Here is an 18,707-nt window from a genome sequence, read left to right as displayed (position 1 = left end):
GTGAAGTATTAGAACATGCTGCCAAGGGAAGTAGCTGAGTCACCATCATAGAATGGTTTGGTTTGGAAGGGACCTTAAATATCACCTAGTTCCAAGCCCCCGGCCATGGGCAGGGACACCTTCTACTTGACAAGGTTGCTCATCCCTGGAGGTCATGAAAAAAACCTGTCAATGTAGAGCTTATGGACATAGTTTAATGGTGGACTGCCAAGTGCTAAGTTAAAGGTTGGACTAGATAATCTTAGAGGTCTTTTCCAACCTAAATGACTCCGTGATCCAAGACTATTATATGCTGTCCAAACTTAGTGAAGAAAACCTTGGTCAAAAATTTATGGTGTTTTGACTCTTAAGCCAGAAATATGTTACCTAAAGACATCTTTCTCTTCTGTTGTAGGAATGATTAAGTTTTCTTTGCTTTGAAGATTTAACAGAGTTGGACATCAAATGGGTGCCTTCTTTTCAGGAGGCATTGATTAAAAATACAAAACTGTTTAGTATGGTATTTACCCTGCTCAATTCATAGTGCTGTTCTAAACTTCTCAGAGGCCAAGCCAAAGCTTATGTGGCAATATCATCAGCTTCCCCTCTTCAGGGCTCTGGAATATGGAATAAGCTATCTCTCTGGATCACTTCTGAGGCAATAAAGGAAGACATAAAAGAGGCACTTGCAAAATCTCTCTACAAAGGGAAAAAAACAGTTCTCTACAATGAGGGGAAACACTTGACCTTTCCAGACTATCCTTTGTTCCAATGCCCGCATAGATACTTCTAGTGCAAATTTTGCAGTGCAAAACAAACACTTTAAACATCATCTGGCACTCAGAAAAAAACAAAACAAAACAAAACACACACACACACACAAAAAAAAACAACACAACAGAAGCTGTGTGTCTTTAATAAGCAACTTTCCTTAGGTCTACAGGCAGCAGGTGACACGGTGCTGTAATTAGTCTGCCATGATTAATCCACTGTGTCTGAACATGTTTTCAGAACATACTGTGATAGTCCTGGGAGAAAAAGCAGAGGACTTTTTGAAATTGTCATTTTTTCCCCGCCAAACCTCTCAATGTTCCTTTCAATTGTCCACGGATTAGAAGGGGCAATCAGGCAGTGGATGAATGCCTCCATGAGGAACTAGCTGTGGTGGTGTTAATGGAGAGGTCAAACCACTGTGCTGGGGACTGTCCAGGCTACACTGACCCACTTCTCCCAGTGGTGGTGACTAAAGGGCAGGTTGCAGGAAAACAGACACAGGAACAGACTCTCCTGCTACAGGCAACTTGCCCATTGCCAGAGCAGGAGGAAGCAGGCAGGGCAGGGTTCTTTGTTCTGCACTGATCCCTGTTGCTTGTGATTTTCCCTAGAGACCAGCTTATCCTTAAGAAAACTAAACTGTCTTCCTGAACGAGAGCATCGGAACAGAGTCTGACTCATCTAAGAAGATTTGGGGCAGCTACTTGTCTGTTCTTTGGCAGTCCCTGCATATAAAATGAGTTGCAGTTCAGATGCTTGGAAATCAAAAGTATCCAGAACTCAAGGCTGAGGCTGATAGGATCAGGTGCTATCCTCAGGCTCAGTGGCACCCATGTATTTTTGGTAGCATACTTCTCTGGGCAATAAGAATATCTGAGAAGGTTATTGATAAGATGAATCTAGGACCATTATGAAGGTGTACAGTGGGAAGTCCAGAGACAAGAGTCAGGAATTCAAACAGAAGAGGTTCCAGCTTGACATAAGGGAAAAACAGTTCCCTGTGAGCATATGCAAGCATTGGAAAAGAGGCCCAGAAATGGGGGAATTTCTGTCCTTGCAGATTCTCAAGACCTGACTGGAAAAAGCCCTGAGCATTCTGGTCTGAATTCACTGCTGATGCCGTGTTGAGAAGGCCATTGGGTGACCAACCTTCTGTTGCCCCCTCCAACATGAATTATTCTATGATTCTAAGTCAAAAGGACTTCAGTGCTAAAGGTCATACAACTGACAAAGATCAATCTACTACGTAGGACACATAGCAGTGGCTGATTTACAAGTGGGCTTGCAGATACACATAGCAAAACTATCAGTTCCTGGTATTCTCAATAAATCTTTCCTGCAATGTAACAGGTTTGGTTAGGTTTTTAATCTTTAGTTCAGATGAACTGAAATGCAAGCGTTTTCTGAGGTTGTTAAGTGAAAGCATTACCTTTTACCAGTGCAGGAGTATGGTGACTAGCATTCTCCTTTCTCAGCAACAAAATGAGACTGTGTGTGCGTGGCTCAGCAGATAGCTCTCCTCTTGCAGAACTGTTTGCAGGTGAACTTGATATCTTTCTAGGGCAAAATACAGCAATCTGAAATAACAAGGACCAGATTAGACTACTAAATGCAGATTTAATCACTGTAGGGCTCAAGCAAATAGTTAAGTTACAATGGCATATCAAGATACAGCACACCAGCAGAGCCATAGTAACTTCCAATGACTGGCTGTTCATGCGTCATCTGTTCACGACACAAAGGAATTAAAACATCAGGGAAGAGGTTTAATATAAAATGCTTTGCTCTACAACGGGGCTGGACTAAAACCACAACAATTATAGTGCAGCCAATATGCGGTACTATCCTAAGACACTCATGCAATAATGATCTTGAGCCCTAGGTTCTGAAACAGAGAACATATTAAAGCAATAGTTCCTGAACTTCTGAAATGGTCGTTTAGGAGCATGCTCCAAATATTTGGCTATTTTGACTATAGTATTCCATAAATAGGAGCTACTTTTATTCTACAAAATATTATGAGCAGGAAAGTGTTCTTCCTCATGCTTGAGTAGAGAACAAGCAGAAAAGAGGGCCTTTGTGCACAGTTTAGTTTGCAAAACGATGCATTTCTTGACTGACACAGGAAACAACTCTAAGCATGAAAATTTAAAGTATGGGGTCCAGCTCTTTATAAGGCAAACTGCCATAGGATTCCTGGCTGATTTATTTTGTAAGAAATGCAGAACTTGTCTTCTTGTACAGGTGAGTTTGACTGAAATCTTGCATTTATGATTATTTGTTTCTTTAGGCTGACATGTCAAAATGTCAACTGCACTCTAACTCAAATAAATCTGTCATCATGTTAACAGACCTTGAGAGAAAGAAAGAAAAAAAAAAACAACACTTCATTTTTGACAATAGGAAAGTTCTTCTCACAAGCCATCTGAATGCATTACGCTAGGGGACTTCATTCTGAAAGGCCACAAGCAGACCCAGAGGGACAGCAAAGTACATAATCACACATTAGTCTGGTAGATGAAGACTATTCTCTTGAATATGGGCTTACAGGCCAGAGATTGTTATTTTGGTTTATGAGGTTACTGCCTGCTCTAGCTTATTTTGAGATCAGTGGTAAAATTCATGTTTACTTAGGAGAAGAACGCCTGATCATGCATTAGTCTCAGTGAGAGGCTTAGGCCTAGTGGGATTTTCCTACTAAAGAAAAAACATCAGCACTGAAAGCAACAAGAGCACCACTCGTAGGAATACAAGGAACACAAGTGCTGGCTAGCTAGTAAAGAGATAATAAACAGAGAAGAACACTTAAGAACACTCACTACAGGAGTGTGTCAGCTTGCACATCCATAAACCCACAGTATAACAAGTTTCAGAAATGGTAACCCAAAGCATACAACTGAGCTGTATGTTCTGACCGGTACCTGACTTGTTGCCATGCTCAGCACAATGGCTTGCTTGGGTGAAAGCTGCAGCTGTCTGATTCCTTGCAGAAGAAACCCCCGATGAGTACAGACCGAAATCACATTACCATACGCATGAGGAGATACCACAGGTGACACCATCAAAATAATGTCCCCTAGGTCAAAAAGAGAGTAAGAAAAACAGCATATTACTTCCACAGAATCTGTAGTGTTACTGCAAGGAAACTCTCATAGTGGCCAGTTCCTACTTGAAGCACTCTCCAAATGGAAACACTGTATTTTATGGTTTATTTGCTCTATTCAGCTTATAATGGCTGCTATCAGAGGTCAACACAGAACTGTAAAGCTTATGGCATTATAAGCAATCTCTTTATGAATCATCTACTCCAGATAGTCTGTTTCATAAGGTCTATCTAGCTGTCTATGAGCTGTTATCTCTCTTTGAGGTACGTATGCTCTCAGTTCACGTGCTGGCTGTGTGTCAGCCCCCGTCAGGCTGTGGTTGAGCTGTTACCCTTCCAGCTGGTCTGACAGCAGCCAGACCCCTTGAGGACTAAGGGCCTGATAAGCCTGGCCAAAGTGATGAGTAACCAAATGAGTACAAGACTGACTGCTGGCTTGTCCACTGCGAAGTACGTGAAGCAATCCCAGGCATTCCTCTCTGCTGTTACTAGTGGTCCTAGCCTGTAGGACCTACAGCTTCTACGGCCTTGGTCAGCACTTTCTGCTCCCTCTCAGCCCTTCTTTAGTCCTGTCCTTACTCTTCATCCCAGAGCTTGCCTTAGGGCATGGGTTACTGTATCTGGACCAGCCTCTGATCACAACCCCACCCCACTATGGTTTTGTATCATCCATGGCTTCATAGATTCCTATCTTTGGTCATCATAATGCTCCTTCCTGGGTTTCCTTCTTATCTGAGCCTAATGCATTAAGTCTGGCTGCTTGTGCTCTGCTTGCATCTCTCACTCCAGTAGATAAACTCGTAGAAGCAACTGGAGTTTATGTTGGGTTAGAACCTTGTAGTTTTTTTTCCACTTCCATTTTCTAAATTGAATCCCAAGCTCACTGTCAATACGGTGGCAACAGATGCTGTGAGCATGCTCAGGAGAAATAGCCCACAAGGCCTCCTGAACAGTGTACCTCCTGTACAGTGTCCTGCTGTACCTAAGATGGAGCTTCCCAGTAGCCTCTGATCTACCTGAGGCCTTGGCTTTGTTCTGATCTTACTTTGGGTCTCTGCTCTTACCGTCTCTTTTGCTATTATGCTGTCCTAGTTCTAACAGATTTTCTTCTCCTGTACATAAGACACATTCAGATCTCCATAACTTGCCAAGAGGTAAGAAAGTAAACACTCAAATGCTCAGTATCATTTCTACATGGCTTTCCTCTGTACTGCCCTGTTAACTTCTCCTAGCTCTAACAATCATATGATGGGGCTGAAAATATTTTAGTCTCTGTGCCCCAATTACACTTGGTTTTGGTGGTAGACCTATCACTAGCATATGTTTCCTGGGGTTCAGAACTTTGTGATAGGTATTTGTCCCCAAGAACCTGACCAAGGCTCAGCCTGCCATTTCAAAGCAATAGCAACAAAACAAGGGAAAGCTTGTGTTTATTGTTAAGGGTGCAACAAGCAGAGTGTTTCTTTGCCTAAAATTTCTCTATGGCTTTAATTTTGTAGGCCCTGAGCCAGACTGACAGTGCCGCACTCATTATATATGAACTGTCAAAATTCAGGGTCGCAAGTGGTAAGATTTTAGTTCATCTCTAGTTGATAAAACCTGAACAAACAAACAAAATTTCACATACACCTATCCCAAATTAACAAGAATATCTTCTAGGATCAATAAAACTTTGATTACTGGGAAGGAAGGGGGGCAGATATACCTGGTAGGAGCAGCAGTATATTTGTTCTGCATGCTCTGCATGAGTGTATCTTCCTGTCTCAAAGAGAAACTGTTGGAGACCTGAGGAAAGGAATAAGTGAACGTTTCTTTTCCTTAACACCCCATAGGGTGCCTGCCCCCAGTCCAGGTTTTCAGCTTCTCTTTGAGAGTCATGATAGAGATGATACAGTTATCTGAGGAGCAAAGCTTGAAAGTGACTTCCTGAGCCCAAATACAGATGGAACGTGGTGTGGTGTAACTCAGCAGCCCACATCAAATGTGAATCATTAATGGCCATAAAAGGAAGGAGATGCAAAAATGTGAGTCATTCCATCAGCAGCAACCAGCTGCCATCAATACCAATCCCAAATAACGCAGAGCCAATGGCTGTCTGCCAAGCTACTTGAATTAACATGCCCAGTTATACGAAAGAGTGTATCTCAAAGGTAAGACTTTGCTTCCTTTCTTTTTCCCTTCTCTATTTTTCTTTCTGTCACCTTCCCCCTTTTTCATCTTTTTGGCTTATGCTTTTGTACCGTCTTTCCTTTAGCACCATAATTTTCTGCGCCTTCTTTCTATGTCAGTACAATCCTGCTTTCCTCCTGCCATCTTCTCTCTGACAGCTGCTGAGTTTCCACCCTCCCACCCCCCGCTCTCCCCAGGGAGCTGTCTTCAACTGTGGGAGTAGAAACAGGGCAGCAGTGCCCTAATAGCATCGCCTCAAAATCATATGCATTTGAGATCTGCTGTGCCAGGCCAAACTACAGAAGCTTACCAGCACATTGGCCCATCTACAGCAGACACCCCTATACCACACAGACCCTTCTTAGCCTGCAGTAATGCTGAATGCCCTGGCAGGCTCCCCTTGAGCACAGTCAGCTTGCAGCTAGCTAAGTATGAGTTCGTAAGCTGGAAGACAAAGGGAAAAGGGGAATTTGGACAGCGGAGCCAAGTGAGAGATGGTTAATATTAGCCCTGTGAAATACTTTCTTTTCTGATTGTGTGGTCAGTCCTGGATTGAATGAAGTCTTAATTTCATACCCCATTATATTCAGCTCTTGAATAGTAGAAGTAGATGATCTCTAATCAGATAAACATGCAGTTTAAATACTCTGGTAGGTCTTCACATGACAGTTCCTTGGATGAACAAGTCCCCTACAAGCAGAAATCTGCTGGTTGTTTCTTTTTTTTTTTTTTTTTTTCCTTTACCCTTCAGTGAAATCTAAGCAGCCTACAGGACTCTAGCAGCTACTCCCATGAGGAGGATGAGGTGATGATAACACTCCTCTGTCACTTCATTTTAGGCAACAGTGTTTCACTAGAAATTCATTCCTAGCTCTGGACCTGGCCAGGCCACAGCACTGAGTAATCCAGGGAGGCAGAATTTCCAGAATAGGTGGCAGAAATAGGTGGGCTGCAGTGAGGTAACACTGTCAGTGAAGAAGAACCATAAAACCTCATGATTCATTCCCCATCACAGACCTTTGGAAGTTGAGACAAGCATCGCTGCAGGTCGAGGTTGCACCATGTCCTGGCGATGAACGTTTTCTTCATCTGCTTCTGCTCTGGTTGATGAAGGACTCTGAGACCTAAGGAAAAAACAACAGATATTAAAAGTTGTTATGCAAGGTTCTGACTCTAACCCACTTTCTACAACAAGCCCAGGGACAAGGAAGCTTTACTGCAACCAGCATTTCAACCCCTTGTCCATGACTTGAACTGCATCAAGGTCTCTCTGACTGAACATCTCTCTCTATATTACTCCCTCTGAGGCTCTCTCTGTTCACTAAGTACCTAATACAAAGTAGCCAGCTTGGCAAGGAAACCCGGGAATCAAGAAATATGTCAGGCTGCATTAGCAGTATTTTTCCCAGCCACAAATATATTACAGCTGCTGTTCACTTTTGGTTCTTTAGCCAGAGTTTAAGCAATTTTAAAGCTGTCATGATACTCCTCTGCAGCTTCATGTTGGGCAACAAGAACTATCAAGTCTGGCAGAGATGCTCATGGCAGTGAAGCCTCTAAACATTTCTGCATTCCCAAAAGGTCCAAATTACGGCATGGTGAACATAAGGTGTGGTTCTGAAAGCCAGGGACTGACAAGGCAAACGGCACTCTGTAAAACAGTTTGGCTAGGTCCGTCAAGTGCAGGCTGTTCAGGCAAACCTGTCTGCCTCATCCCCTGCTACTGAGTTGGCTGGAATACATCCTGCTTGTCGCTCCCAGGAGACCAACAGAAGCCACCAGTATTTGCAAGTAAAATTTGAAAAACTGAATTCTGAGGTGCAGTTTGTATTCTGATCTCCCAGTGGCCCAAATTACCAGCATTAAGAGAAAGACAAGCACATTATTTAGCACACAGCACCACTCTGGACCGGCTAAGTTGTACCAGAGGAGCAGAATTCATCATCTTTGTAGGAGGAAAAGCATCCCCAAGGAAAACCATTAAATAAAATGAATGAAACTTTGCCAAATTGAGTTTTTCAAATCCTAAAACTGACAATGACGAGAGTCACTGTTCATGGCCAGACAAAACTGACAATGCCCTCTGTGTGCATCAGATTGATCCTACATGGGTGCACCTCATGTAGAAAAGCACCAAAAGGACTGCAGAACAACTTACCCCAGGTTTGCTGCCATTGACAACACAGTGTTCCACACTGCACTGAGCAACTGGGATCTTCAAAAACCTGTCCAGAACTTGCAGGTGCAGGGCCCTATATGAGTTCTCTCCAGGAGAGTTTCACCACATCAGTACATATTTGATCCAGTAACATTAAAAGGAGATGCCCAGGGTCTGAAAAATTCAGCCTGTAAAGGCTGACACCCCACATGATTACACAGGTCTGTGTGACAAATGACAGCCAGGAGAGGAGGTCTGAGTTTCATATTATCCTGGCTGGTGGAAATTCCTTGAAGCCCTAAGCCAAATCTTTTGATAAAGCACTGTAAAACAAATGCTTCAAGGCTGAGATCCTGTGCCTGGAACAACCAAAGGAGTGTCTTTCAAAAGCCAGAAGAATACCTGTGTCTCTTCTCTTCCCTCTGCAGGCCAGCCTACTCTGATCTGTCTTTGTAACAGTCTCAGGAAGGGATCTCTGAGCACAGCAGAGCCCTTCATTTACTGAGTGTGGCTCAGTGTGGACTGACTGTTCTTCCTGGGTTCCTAGGTTTAAATCTCCATCCATAAAGCAGCAAAATTGTCAGGAAGGGAATGCTTGTTAGAAAGTGCTTCAAAAAAAAAAAAAAAAAAAAAAAAAAGCTGCAGAGAGGTTTGGGAAAAGAGTGCTAGGAAGGAGTGCTGCAAGAGTGTTCAGGCTACTGATCTGACCTTCCCTCTGCAGCTGCAGACCGTGTGCTGCTCACTGCTGACTTCACAGAGCTGAACAGAAGCTTTTCTCCTCTCCTCTCATCCCTTTCCCTGATGCATCTCTGCTCTGCTGAGTAAGGTCAAGAGCAGACTTTCTGGCAGTCTACCATCAATGTTATGTTGTTGTCAACCAAGCAACTTTAGGCAAAACCTATCTAATGTTTTTTTATTCTTATCTTGGACAGAAACGTGAGCCTTTGGGGGCTGTAGTCCCCCCTCCTTGTACTACCACATAGCAGAGAACAGGCGCTGTAGGTTGCATGATGGATTAATAGCTACTTAATGGCCCATTTCCCTCTGCAGCTATATCCAGCCCCATCTGAGAGCAAGATTCCGGACTCCTGAATCTCACTTGTTCCCAGCACTTTTTGGCACCCTATTGCTATACCACTAGTTCCTAAATTGCATTTCTCGCACTGATTGCTTGAGTTGAGTTTATAAGCCACCTTTTGTTTTTAGAGACTTCTGTCATAACTCTCTGAAGAGCCTTTTCCATCTGAAGCTCCTTATCTCCAATCAGTTGATAAGGATGGGCAAAGCTATTCCTGGAGAACAAGCTCCCCAGAAGCACACAATTCCGCAGCCTTTCTCCAGCACCTGGTACAGCTGAAAGAGATTTCAGATCAGGCTGATCAGCTGTACCTGGCACAGCAAGGACCCATGAGCAGGTGCTGCAAGTGTATGAATTAGAGGTCTAGCTACCTGGGAACTTGTGATGGGAGGCAACTGCAAGAGTCCCACACCTAACACAACCAGAAGAGACAGTCCTGTGAGAGACTGAGGGCTTTTACAGACTGTAGTAACATATGTGAAAATAGAAAATGTACAGACTGCTCCCCTCCATTACTCTTGTTCATTCAGACCTTTAGCAGAAGACTAATTGATAGACAAAGCACACTCGCTGCGTGCTTGTCTGCCATCCGTGTCATCCTTTGCCTGTGAGAACTACCATAGCTCAGAAACACACAGGCTAGTGCCATCACCTCACTCTGTTGCATCTGGAAGCTGGATCTAGGACACCGCCATGCAGTGCTGCATGAGCAGCCCTCCCTCCGAACCAGAGGCACAGCTCCCTGTGCACGCGGCTGTCCAGCTGGGGCAGGTAGACGAGAGGCTCCGCTTGGCTCCTGCAGTAGATGGCATTGATGGAACTGCAGTCTGTCAGGCCAGCCAGCTGTGGGTCGGATGGCCCAATGATATTCTGCAAGGTGCTGCGTGCTTTAGGCCCTCTCACGCCCAATGCCAGCACTGGTGGCACCTTGCCCATCTCTGAAGCATAGGAAGAAGGCAGTTTTTCTGTGAAAGACAAAGACATGTAACTAAAGCATGGAACAACCCACACCAAGGTCATTCATTCTGCTCAAGTGCTCTTTTTAGCTCTCTCATAGTGGACTTAGGCAAAGTAACTGACTGGTTACCTGTCTTGTGGGCATTATGCTGGCAACCACTGTACTTTTTTACCCAGTAGTAATTCTGAGATTACTCAAGGTAGCTTACCTGTTAATGAAAAAGGACTGGGTTGGCTTATGATTTGCTGTGGGAAAGGGTGTGCATGGGGTTAAATACTTCACAGCTGATACACTAGAAGCCAGCACTTTAACTTCTGGTGCTGTATGTTGTTTGTATTCATAAAGAAGGCTGGTGGGATTGAAGGGGAGACAGGGCAAGAATATGGGCCTGAGGAGCAGAATGTTTTCTGTAATTTTCATCAGATATAGGGAAACTGGGAAGTGAATCACAAGCTGGATAACCATGTACATCTTTTCTAGATCATTTCTTCTGTATCAAATACAGATTCTGCATTACATTGCCTAATGTGTCCAAATATTTGATTAGCCACCTTTATTTCCCCTCCAGGACTTGAATTGTGGCTTTCCTTATTTCCTGCAACAATTCTTCCCTACTTCTGTGGCAAACCCTTCTCCACACTCACTTCAGCACTATTGGGGTCCAGTAAGTAACCCCAGTAAAGAGCAAGTTTGCCTCCTCCACATTTCTTACTGTATAAGAGCAGAAAGACGTGTCATTCTCTTCCCTGGAGCTTAAATGTATTCATTTACATCATTAGTTGCCTAAGAATCAGAAACCAGAACGTAACTCTCCAGAACAGGTAGACAATGGACAAACTGACTGAAAATATTTAAAATAATCATTTTAAAGTTTTCAAGCTAAAGGTAAAAATCCAGTCTACAAACTCACATAGCAGCCCTCATTTCAAATGATTTGTCCCTTCATACAAAATGTTCCTATTTAGATACAGGGTACAGAGCACTGAAGCAGATCTGCTGCCTGTCATCTCTTAATGACTGGCGATTTTATGGTTTTCTTACTCATTTCTGAAGTCCTTCTTCATTTCTGCAGCTATCAATATGAATATATTACATGCACAATGCTGAGACAACATTTCTAAGGCAGTCTGCTCGTATGGTTTTCAAATGTAAAAAGGGGCAGGGAAACTGCAGGGTATTTCTCTATTTAAGCAGATCTGTGCCCATCTTCTGTCTAAGCAAACGGAAGCCTGTTTCTCTCACTCTGTCTGCCCACAACTTTCCCCAGGAGAAATGGATTGCCTGTATTCAGTATGGCACCATATGCAAACCTTCCAGGCGAACTTATGGATTAAAAGAAAGTACAAGCCACAAAACATTTCAGAGGCCATCTTTACACCTTGCAGCTAGTATAATTGCCCACTGTTGTAGGGTTATACTGCATTATCAATATTCTATACAAGCTTTGAGACAGGCTTCATTATGTCTACTTCACAAACGGAAGACTTGAGTGGCATGGGCCAACACGTGGCCATTGGTGTCTAAGGCTTTGAGATTTGACATCGTGGACTCATACAATTTTTATTTGCCTTACCTTTTTGGTCTCTCACCTCAGACCACCTTCTACTGGCAAATTGTGATGTTTTGGTGATGGCTTATCAGACAACATCATTACAGGATGGATAGATCTGTAGTTTTCTTTCACCCATTCTCCTAAAGGTCAAGTAAAGACTGAAGTACCAGAGGTGATGGGATGGGAGGAATTGAAGAAGAGAGGCTGGATTCTCTTCAACACCTCCAGGAAAAATCAGTAGGAACTAATTGGGTATGCCTAATTTACAAGGGTCTAATCCTGCAGCTTACAGCACTGCAGTCTGGGAATGGTCTCTACAAAGGAACAACAAAAGTGCTTTAAGACACATACACACACAAAGGACTAAAAATACAACTTGGAGTAGCTGAATTTTAGCAACACTGGGAGTAGATAGAACGAAACAGCCTTAGGTCTTTTAACATTTCCTTTGCAAAAGATATAGGTAACTGATGTGATGCTCTTGTAAATCCAATAGCTTTTTCTCCATGTCCACAGCACCACATCATTCTTCACCTCAGTAAAGGCCTTCACCTCAGTATCATTACACAATGGAACCACTGAAGGAAAACTAAACCTCACCTGAGCTAGAGAGCAGCACATCATGCTGAGGATAGAGCAGGCGGAGTCCGCAGACATCCAGACCAGAGCTGAGTACCAGCTGCAACATGTGATGGGTAGCTAGGGAACTTCGGAGGAGAGTTTCAAACAGCAATACCATGGCAACCTGAACAGCGAGAGCACATTGGAGGAGTGAGCCAAAATGCTTCCAAGCCCACAGTGACCATACAGCTGTCTCTCTTCTACTCACCTTAAATTCCCATGCCCTACCTACGCTACAAGAGCTCTAAAGAGGCTTTCTTTTCTTCTGTTTACATGCAGTTCAGCACAGTAGGCTTTTAGCTTCAGATTGAATCATAACAATGATAATTATGATTGAATAATAATTATGTACTACTACTGAAATAATTGTGCCTTTTGTCACAAAAACCTACTAGTAAAAGACTGCAGGTTCTCTGGGGCAGAGAATAAAGTGAATCACTCTTGTTTAACTCTGCGTACTACAGAAAGATGGTCCAATAATAATAATAGACCAACTGGTCGTTTCCTTGTACCTACAAAAAGGCCCAAATCAACACAAATGATTCAAAAGGCAGGTACATCCCTGGTACTGTCCCAGATTTACCTTTTGAAAATTTCTTTACCAGATGAATGCAGTTCAGCTCATCCTGACACACAGGAAGACAGATGCTGTTACATACTGAATGTCTGTACCCAAAAGGAAAGCAAACTACTTTGAGCTCTGCACTCTCCTATCTGAAGAAGCTTATTGTTTCAAAACACAGATGCTTTACAACAGAAAGTTGTGTGGTGCTTGACATGCTGAGGGCAATAAATTGTCTAGCTGAGGATCAGACAAGCATGGTTGTATTGGCCTCAAATTTGTGCATGGTTCTCCTGGGTGTAAAGACACAATGCTATCCCCAGCAGCAAGCTTTATGTCTGCAGTGAACGCCAAATGAATTTATCACTGCTGGACACTTTAAATGAAATGCTACTCCCCCATAAACACACAACAAGGCTTATAACATCATAATACATGAAGATATAAATTTACACAAATCATAAAAAGTAGTCTAATTAGGAATAAAAGCTTTATTTCTTTATGCTCATCTTGCTCAAGCTCTCCTGATACTAACCCAGTGATCACAGCAGCCAGTAAGGAAGCATTTTTCTGTAGCAGCTATAAAAGTCCCTGGGGTCTGGCTGCCTGGGCTCCAGGCCAACTTTGATAATGCAGCTGTCCAGCACTGACAAACCTCAGTAACTGCTGCCTCCCTTTTGCCTGGGAGCCAGCCACTTGGCTTTGGTCTCTGAGCTCTGTTGCAGGTATGCCTGCAGCCAGTCTCATGTCACTGATTCTGGCCGTTATCCTAATCTGCTGACTTGACCTTCTGGCTTGGCCCTGTCCCTATGGACTCTTGGCTGACCCTGGTTACTGTTGCTGGACGGTTCTGCTCTTCTCACTGGGTAACGTGTGACTGCACCCTGCCAAGCGAGGTGGCTGGCCCTGCCTGCCTTGCTGTTAGTCTCACCTCCTGGCTTGCCATTTCCTTACGGAGCATCCTGCCCTTCCTGCGAGAGATTCTGTATGGGCCCCCTAGTAGGACTCCTGAGGCGAGTCGAGGAACTGTCATGAAGACATATGAGGCATTTCCTGACTGTGCCAGGTGCCCAATACCTTCAACAAATAACTGCTGTTTTCTAGTATCTTCCAGGAGCCAGCCTGGTACAGCTAACCACTCTCAGCCAGACTTGCTGGTTGTTCAGGACAATGTCAGATATGTGCATCTCCCCAATTCAGTCCTAACAGGAAACTGAACTCGTCAGATCAAACGTGCCACACTGTGTTGTGCAAGAGCTATGAAAGGTGAGTTACCCCGGGTAAAACATTATCATATCTGCATAGGGGTCCAGTACATTTTGGTATGCACTCCTACAGTGGGGTTAAGATGAGCTAATTCAAGTTACAGTGACCTCCTCTTCTTCTGGGTTAAAAGACATAGAATTACTTTCAACTTGTTCCTACAACACACTGTTACTGTTGGTCAGGTAAATAGTACCAGAGGCTTCAGAAAAACTTGGATTTCTGAGCACAAGTTTTATAAAAGTTGCACACTGGCTTGCAGTCATGGGGCTTTGGGTTAGCAGAATTTGTCTATTGTTACTGATCTGCACCTGGTTGGTAGCAATTTCTCCAGTCCATATACTTCATAGTTTAATCTTCTGTGGCTCGGAGCAATCGGTATATCAATACCACCGACACAAAAGGCTCAGCTTATTTGTGTTTGAGTGAGAAATACTTCAAGTTGAGTATTTGTACCAAACCTAAGGATTGAAATATTTCAGGTCACTTAATTGTGATTATTATTATTGTTTTTACCTCAGTGTCCATGTCGCTGCAAGCCTCAATGTTGCTGCTGTTAGGGAAGTATTTTTCATCAGTTTCAACTGTCTGCCAGTAAAATCCATTTGGCACTGCAAACACTTTCTCCACTGCCTGAAACACACAAATGATGTTTCTTACCTATATGTTATTTTGATCCTTCAAAATCAAGAGCTAGGAAAAAGCATTATGTTTAATTTTACAGCTAAAGAATGTATAAGGATGAATATTCATGGCTTAGAGTTATTAGCCCTGTGTTGTTCCCCTATCATTTGCTTTCCTGCATCTGTACCACCAACTCCAGTGAAATTATATCCCACAAATACGACTTTGCAGCTGCTTCCTGAGGGACTGAACCCTCCTAGGGTCCAACAGTGGCCCTCTACATGGGGAGCAAACACTAAGATGAACAGGAGTCACGTACAAAAGGCACTGTAGAATTAGACTCAGCAGCTTGAGACCCTGATTCTCCATGATCATACTGGGCATCCAGCAGAAAAGAGCTTTGTAAAGCGAATGCTCTAATTAACCAACCAAACAGAAGGCAGGGAAAGAATTGCATGAATTTTTTATGTGCCTGTAACTAAAATAGGACATTTCTCCTGTGTTCGTGTCACCGCAAGTGGCACGCATCTGTAAGCCTTACTGTGCCATATACTCCTGACTAGGCAATAGACTCTGGCATTTAGGTCACAGCATTACAGAAACGTGGCATTTCCCAATCTCAGCACCTTATTCTGTTTCTCATACATTTTCTGGGCAGTCAAGCAAGCAACCTGTACAAGGGCAAGTTTAAGGATATTGAAGGATGTTTCACTCATGAGAATCTGCTGTGACTTCATGCTTTGTAAGCAAGGCCATAGTCCAGGAAGGAATGCAGCCTTTGAAAGTCATGTTTGCCAAGTTCTTCTTTGGGAAAAAGTGTTATTCGTAGCTATACTGCTCTTGAGCATCCCAGAAATGTGGGTGCATTTAGGCAGAGTGCACATTGGGCAGAATTCCCAAGACAAAAAAAAAAATGTCCCTTTTGAGACATAGGCTCAGAAGATTCAAACCTGAGTATTTTTGCTATTTGTAAGGTCTCTACTTTGACTTTCAGCAGTCATGAATCTGTTCCCATCTCGTGGTTTTGTTCACATGCCACAAAAAAAAAAAAAAAGGAATTATATTTCAACATGGTCCCACCAAGACTTACTATGAATAGAAAATGTATTAATTACATGAAGAAGTGTGCGTTTTAGAGTATGAGATACATATAATGCTCTTTAAGTGTGTAATCACAAAAGAGATTAGAGATTTTTATTTCACTGCTTGGCAAAAGATATGTATTTCATATAATTCCATAAATGAAAAACAACATCTACAAAGTGAAATTTATTTCAATGATATTAAAATCTCTCTGACATTTGCCCTTTGTGTTTTTTCCTTCCTCTATTTTCTATGCTTCATGAGATATTTGCCTAAAAGCAGAACCAGGGATTTCACTTTTCACCTGGTTTCAGTCAGCACATCTACCCCAAACTGAGTGCTCTGACATCTCTCAAGGATTTGTTCATTTTGTCTCGCAATTCATCGTCCACTAGCCTCCACACGTGATATTAAACATGGTTGCTGTGGAAAACATTAGAGGAAAAAAACCACATTGCTTTAAGGAAGCAGAAGCTCCTCTTTTTTCCAATGTTTGCTGCCAGCTCCTGTGTACAACACTGGCATGGCGCAGTGAGCACAGAGGGATCAGACAAGCCTTACAAAACAGGAATGCAGCAAGGCCCCAGGCTTCCATTTATTCAACCTGTTCCTTGAGCAAACCTCAAGTCTATGAACTTCCAAGAAGGAAAAGAGGAGGGCCAAAGGTGGACAAACCAACTCCAGCCTACATTGCCACGGGAACCTTCATTACTATCATCCAGATGCAGAGGACACAAGCTGGGAAGTCCAAGGTAAAAAGCTGACCTTTACAACGTGCCGTGGTGTAAGCTGCAGATCAGCTGCGATCCGAGGCAGCTTGGCTGGCCTCCTCCCCATCACAGCAGGGATCTATTAGGGAATCAAAGCCCATGGGAAATTGATTCTATGATCTGTCAGATTCTGTTTTCTAGCAGCCAACCTGAATGTGATTTCACAAAGTAGCAGAAAATTAAGCTTGAAAAGCCTTGGATCTCCCAGCAAATCCTTTTTCTCATGGGTAAGAAAGTACACATAGCCAGCTGCAATACGACGGCCTGTTTTGTTCAGTCCAGCCAAAATGTTCAAGTGGAGACTCCTGACACCACCTTCCCATGCAATGCACGGGAAGAAAGCAACATTCCCATGCATTTAAGAGAACTGCTGCAAGTTCAGCTGTTATAATATTGAGATGAACCCTATCTGACAGGCAACGCACAGTGATCCTCCCCAGGTAGCTGAGGGACCCCACTCTTATTGAAATAATTTTGGTGATTCTGACGCTCTTTAGCTTTAAGCTACTGTTTTTGTATTTGGCGGATAACACTACTTGCAGCGTTCCACAGTGAGAGACAGGGTAGGCATGAGAGTTGTGTTGGTTTCACCTCAGGGCTGGTTCTTCTCTTATGCCTCCAACAATATTACAGTAGCTGTAAAGCTGCTGTGCAAACACAGCAGTTCAGAGAGTCTCTCCCAGGCTAGCTGATACATCATCTCTGAACGCTGACCTGTCTCTTGACAGAGACTCCCTCCCCGAGCACTGTGCAGAATGGTAAAGAGGCAGGCCAGCCTTCAGTACCTACCCAGAAATGCCTCTTCTGAAAGGCTCTGCAAAGCATTCTGATCATCTTCTATCTCATGGTGAAGGCATTACACCGGTGAGGAGAGGTACCCTGTGCTCAACCCCTGGCAGCTACAGCAGCCCCTGGGATACTTTGACTTATGCTGTGACAGGCTCCAAAACCCCGAATCATTTAACCATGACCATTTCCACAACCATCTCCCCCACCTCCTAATGTAAGGAAATGGGGTTTCTTACAGCCCTTACATCTTCTCCATACCTACTGCTGCTATCAGGGCGGGAAGGGAGGGGCACGCCTGTAACTTCCCATTTGTAGGTACTCTAGATTTTTGTCAAAAATTATCCCCTTTTTTAAATGGGGAGACAAATTCTGATTTCTGTTATCTTAAAACAGTGGAAAAGAACGATTTACACCATAGCTAGGATTGAGCACACATCATTTTTCAAACAGCATTAAGAAGAAACCCAGAGCCACTGCTTTGTTTCAGACAGCATTACGGAGATGAAGCCAGACAGTTATGGGAAGGAAATTCACAGCAGAACAAAAACATGTTGTAAAATACTGAGCAGAAACACGAATAAGCACATTTTAGAGAAGACTGGAGCTGTGTGCAGCAAAAACATGAGTCTAACTGTCATACAGAAATATGACCGAATCCAGTATCTCCTCTTCTCTCTTACAGCATATTCTGTTCTCATTTCCGACAACAAAGAAATGGCTTTTGCTGTCAGATGATCTAAGAGAGTCTTTTAAGTTGCAACAAGTCTTCTAGACTGCTTCCCAGCCACAGCAGGAAAACAGGAAGAATTTTTATGTACTCTGCAATCTCATCCCCTTGCACTCAAAGTGCTTTCTAATGTAAAGGCTTGCTCAGCCATTATCACTAAGACAGCACCTAAATCCCTAGGACAGATGGTGCATCCCCTCCTACCTCCCAAGACAGCCTGTGAATCCGATACCTCTATAACATTGCAACTCCACTGACCACGTCAGCAGCAGCAGAGGAAGCGCTATTCTCATTCTAGCAAAGGCTTGGACACTAACATACAGGCAAGGTTCATGGCTAATGGGAGATGCTCAATCATGCCGCTGAGTTAGAGTGCATTATCCTCAAACTTCCTCCTCTCTGTGCTGTCATAAACCCCAATGCATTAGTGCAGTATTCCTCGTGGAATACAGATTAACGCAAACTTGAGTTTGTTTTCTTCACACCTTTTCTTCTCC

General features: G+C 43.4%; 1 protein-coding gene across 7 annotated transcripts in view; it reads right to left on the bottom strand.

Moving 5' to 3' along the window:
* The window catches only part of C14H16orf71 (chromosome 14 C16orf71 homolog), a 104,837-nt gene that overhangs the window by 42,388 nt on the left and 43,742 nt on the right, over positions 1–18,707 (bottom strand). For 6 of the 7 annotated variants that reach the window (XR_004754694.1, XM_035339973.1, XM_035339975.1 and 3 more), the window contains 6 exons: positions 14,734–14,850; positions 12,372–12,516; positions 9,914–10,226; positions 7,043–7,149; positions 3,675–3,829; positions 2,183–2,330 (listed from right to left, as the gene is read on the bottom strand). Coding sequence is in view for 6 of the 7 variants with exons in the window: in XM_035339973.1 (XP_035195864.1) it covers positions 2,183–2,330; positions 3,675–3,829; positions 7,043–7,149; positions 9,914–10,226; positions 12,372–12,516; positions 14,734–14,850 (985 nt within the window). In the remaining variant the exon portion in view is untranslated. The remainder of the gene's footprint in view (positions 1–2,182; positions 2,331–3,674; positions 3,830–7,042; positions 7,150–9,913; positions 10,227–12,371; positions 12,517–14,733; positions 14,851–18,707) is intronic. The other variant, XM_035339978.1, reaches the window with a different exon arrangement.

Source organism: Oxyura jamaicensis, chromosome 14 (assembly GCF_011077185.1).
Source record: "Oxyura jamaicensis isolate SHBP4307 breed ruddy duck chromosome 14, BPBGC_Ojam_1.0, whole genome shotgun sequence".
In the NCBI taxonomy this organism is placed as follows: Eukaryota; Metazoa; Chordata; class Aves; order Anseriformes; family Anatidae; genus Oxyura; species Oxyura jamaicensis.
This window is presented reverse-complemented; position numbering and strand designations above follow the sequence as displayed.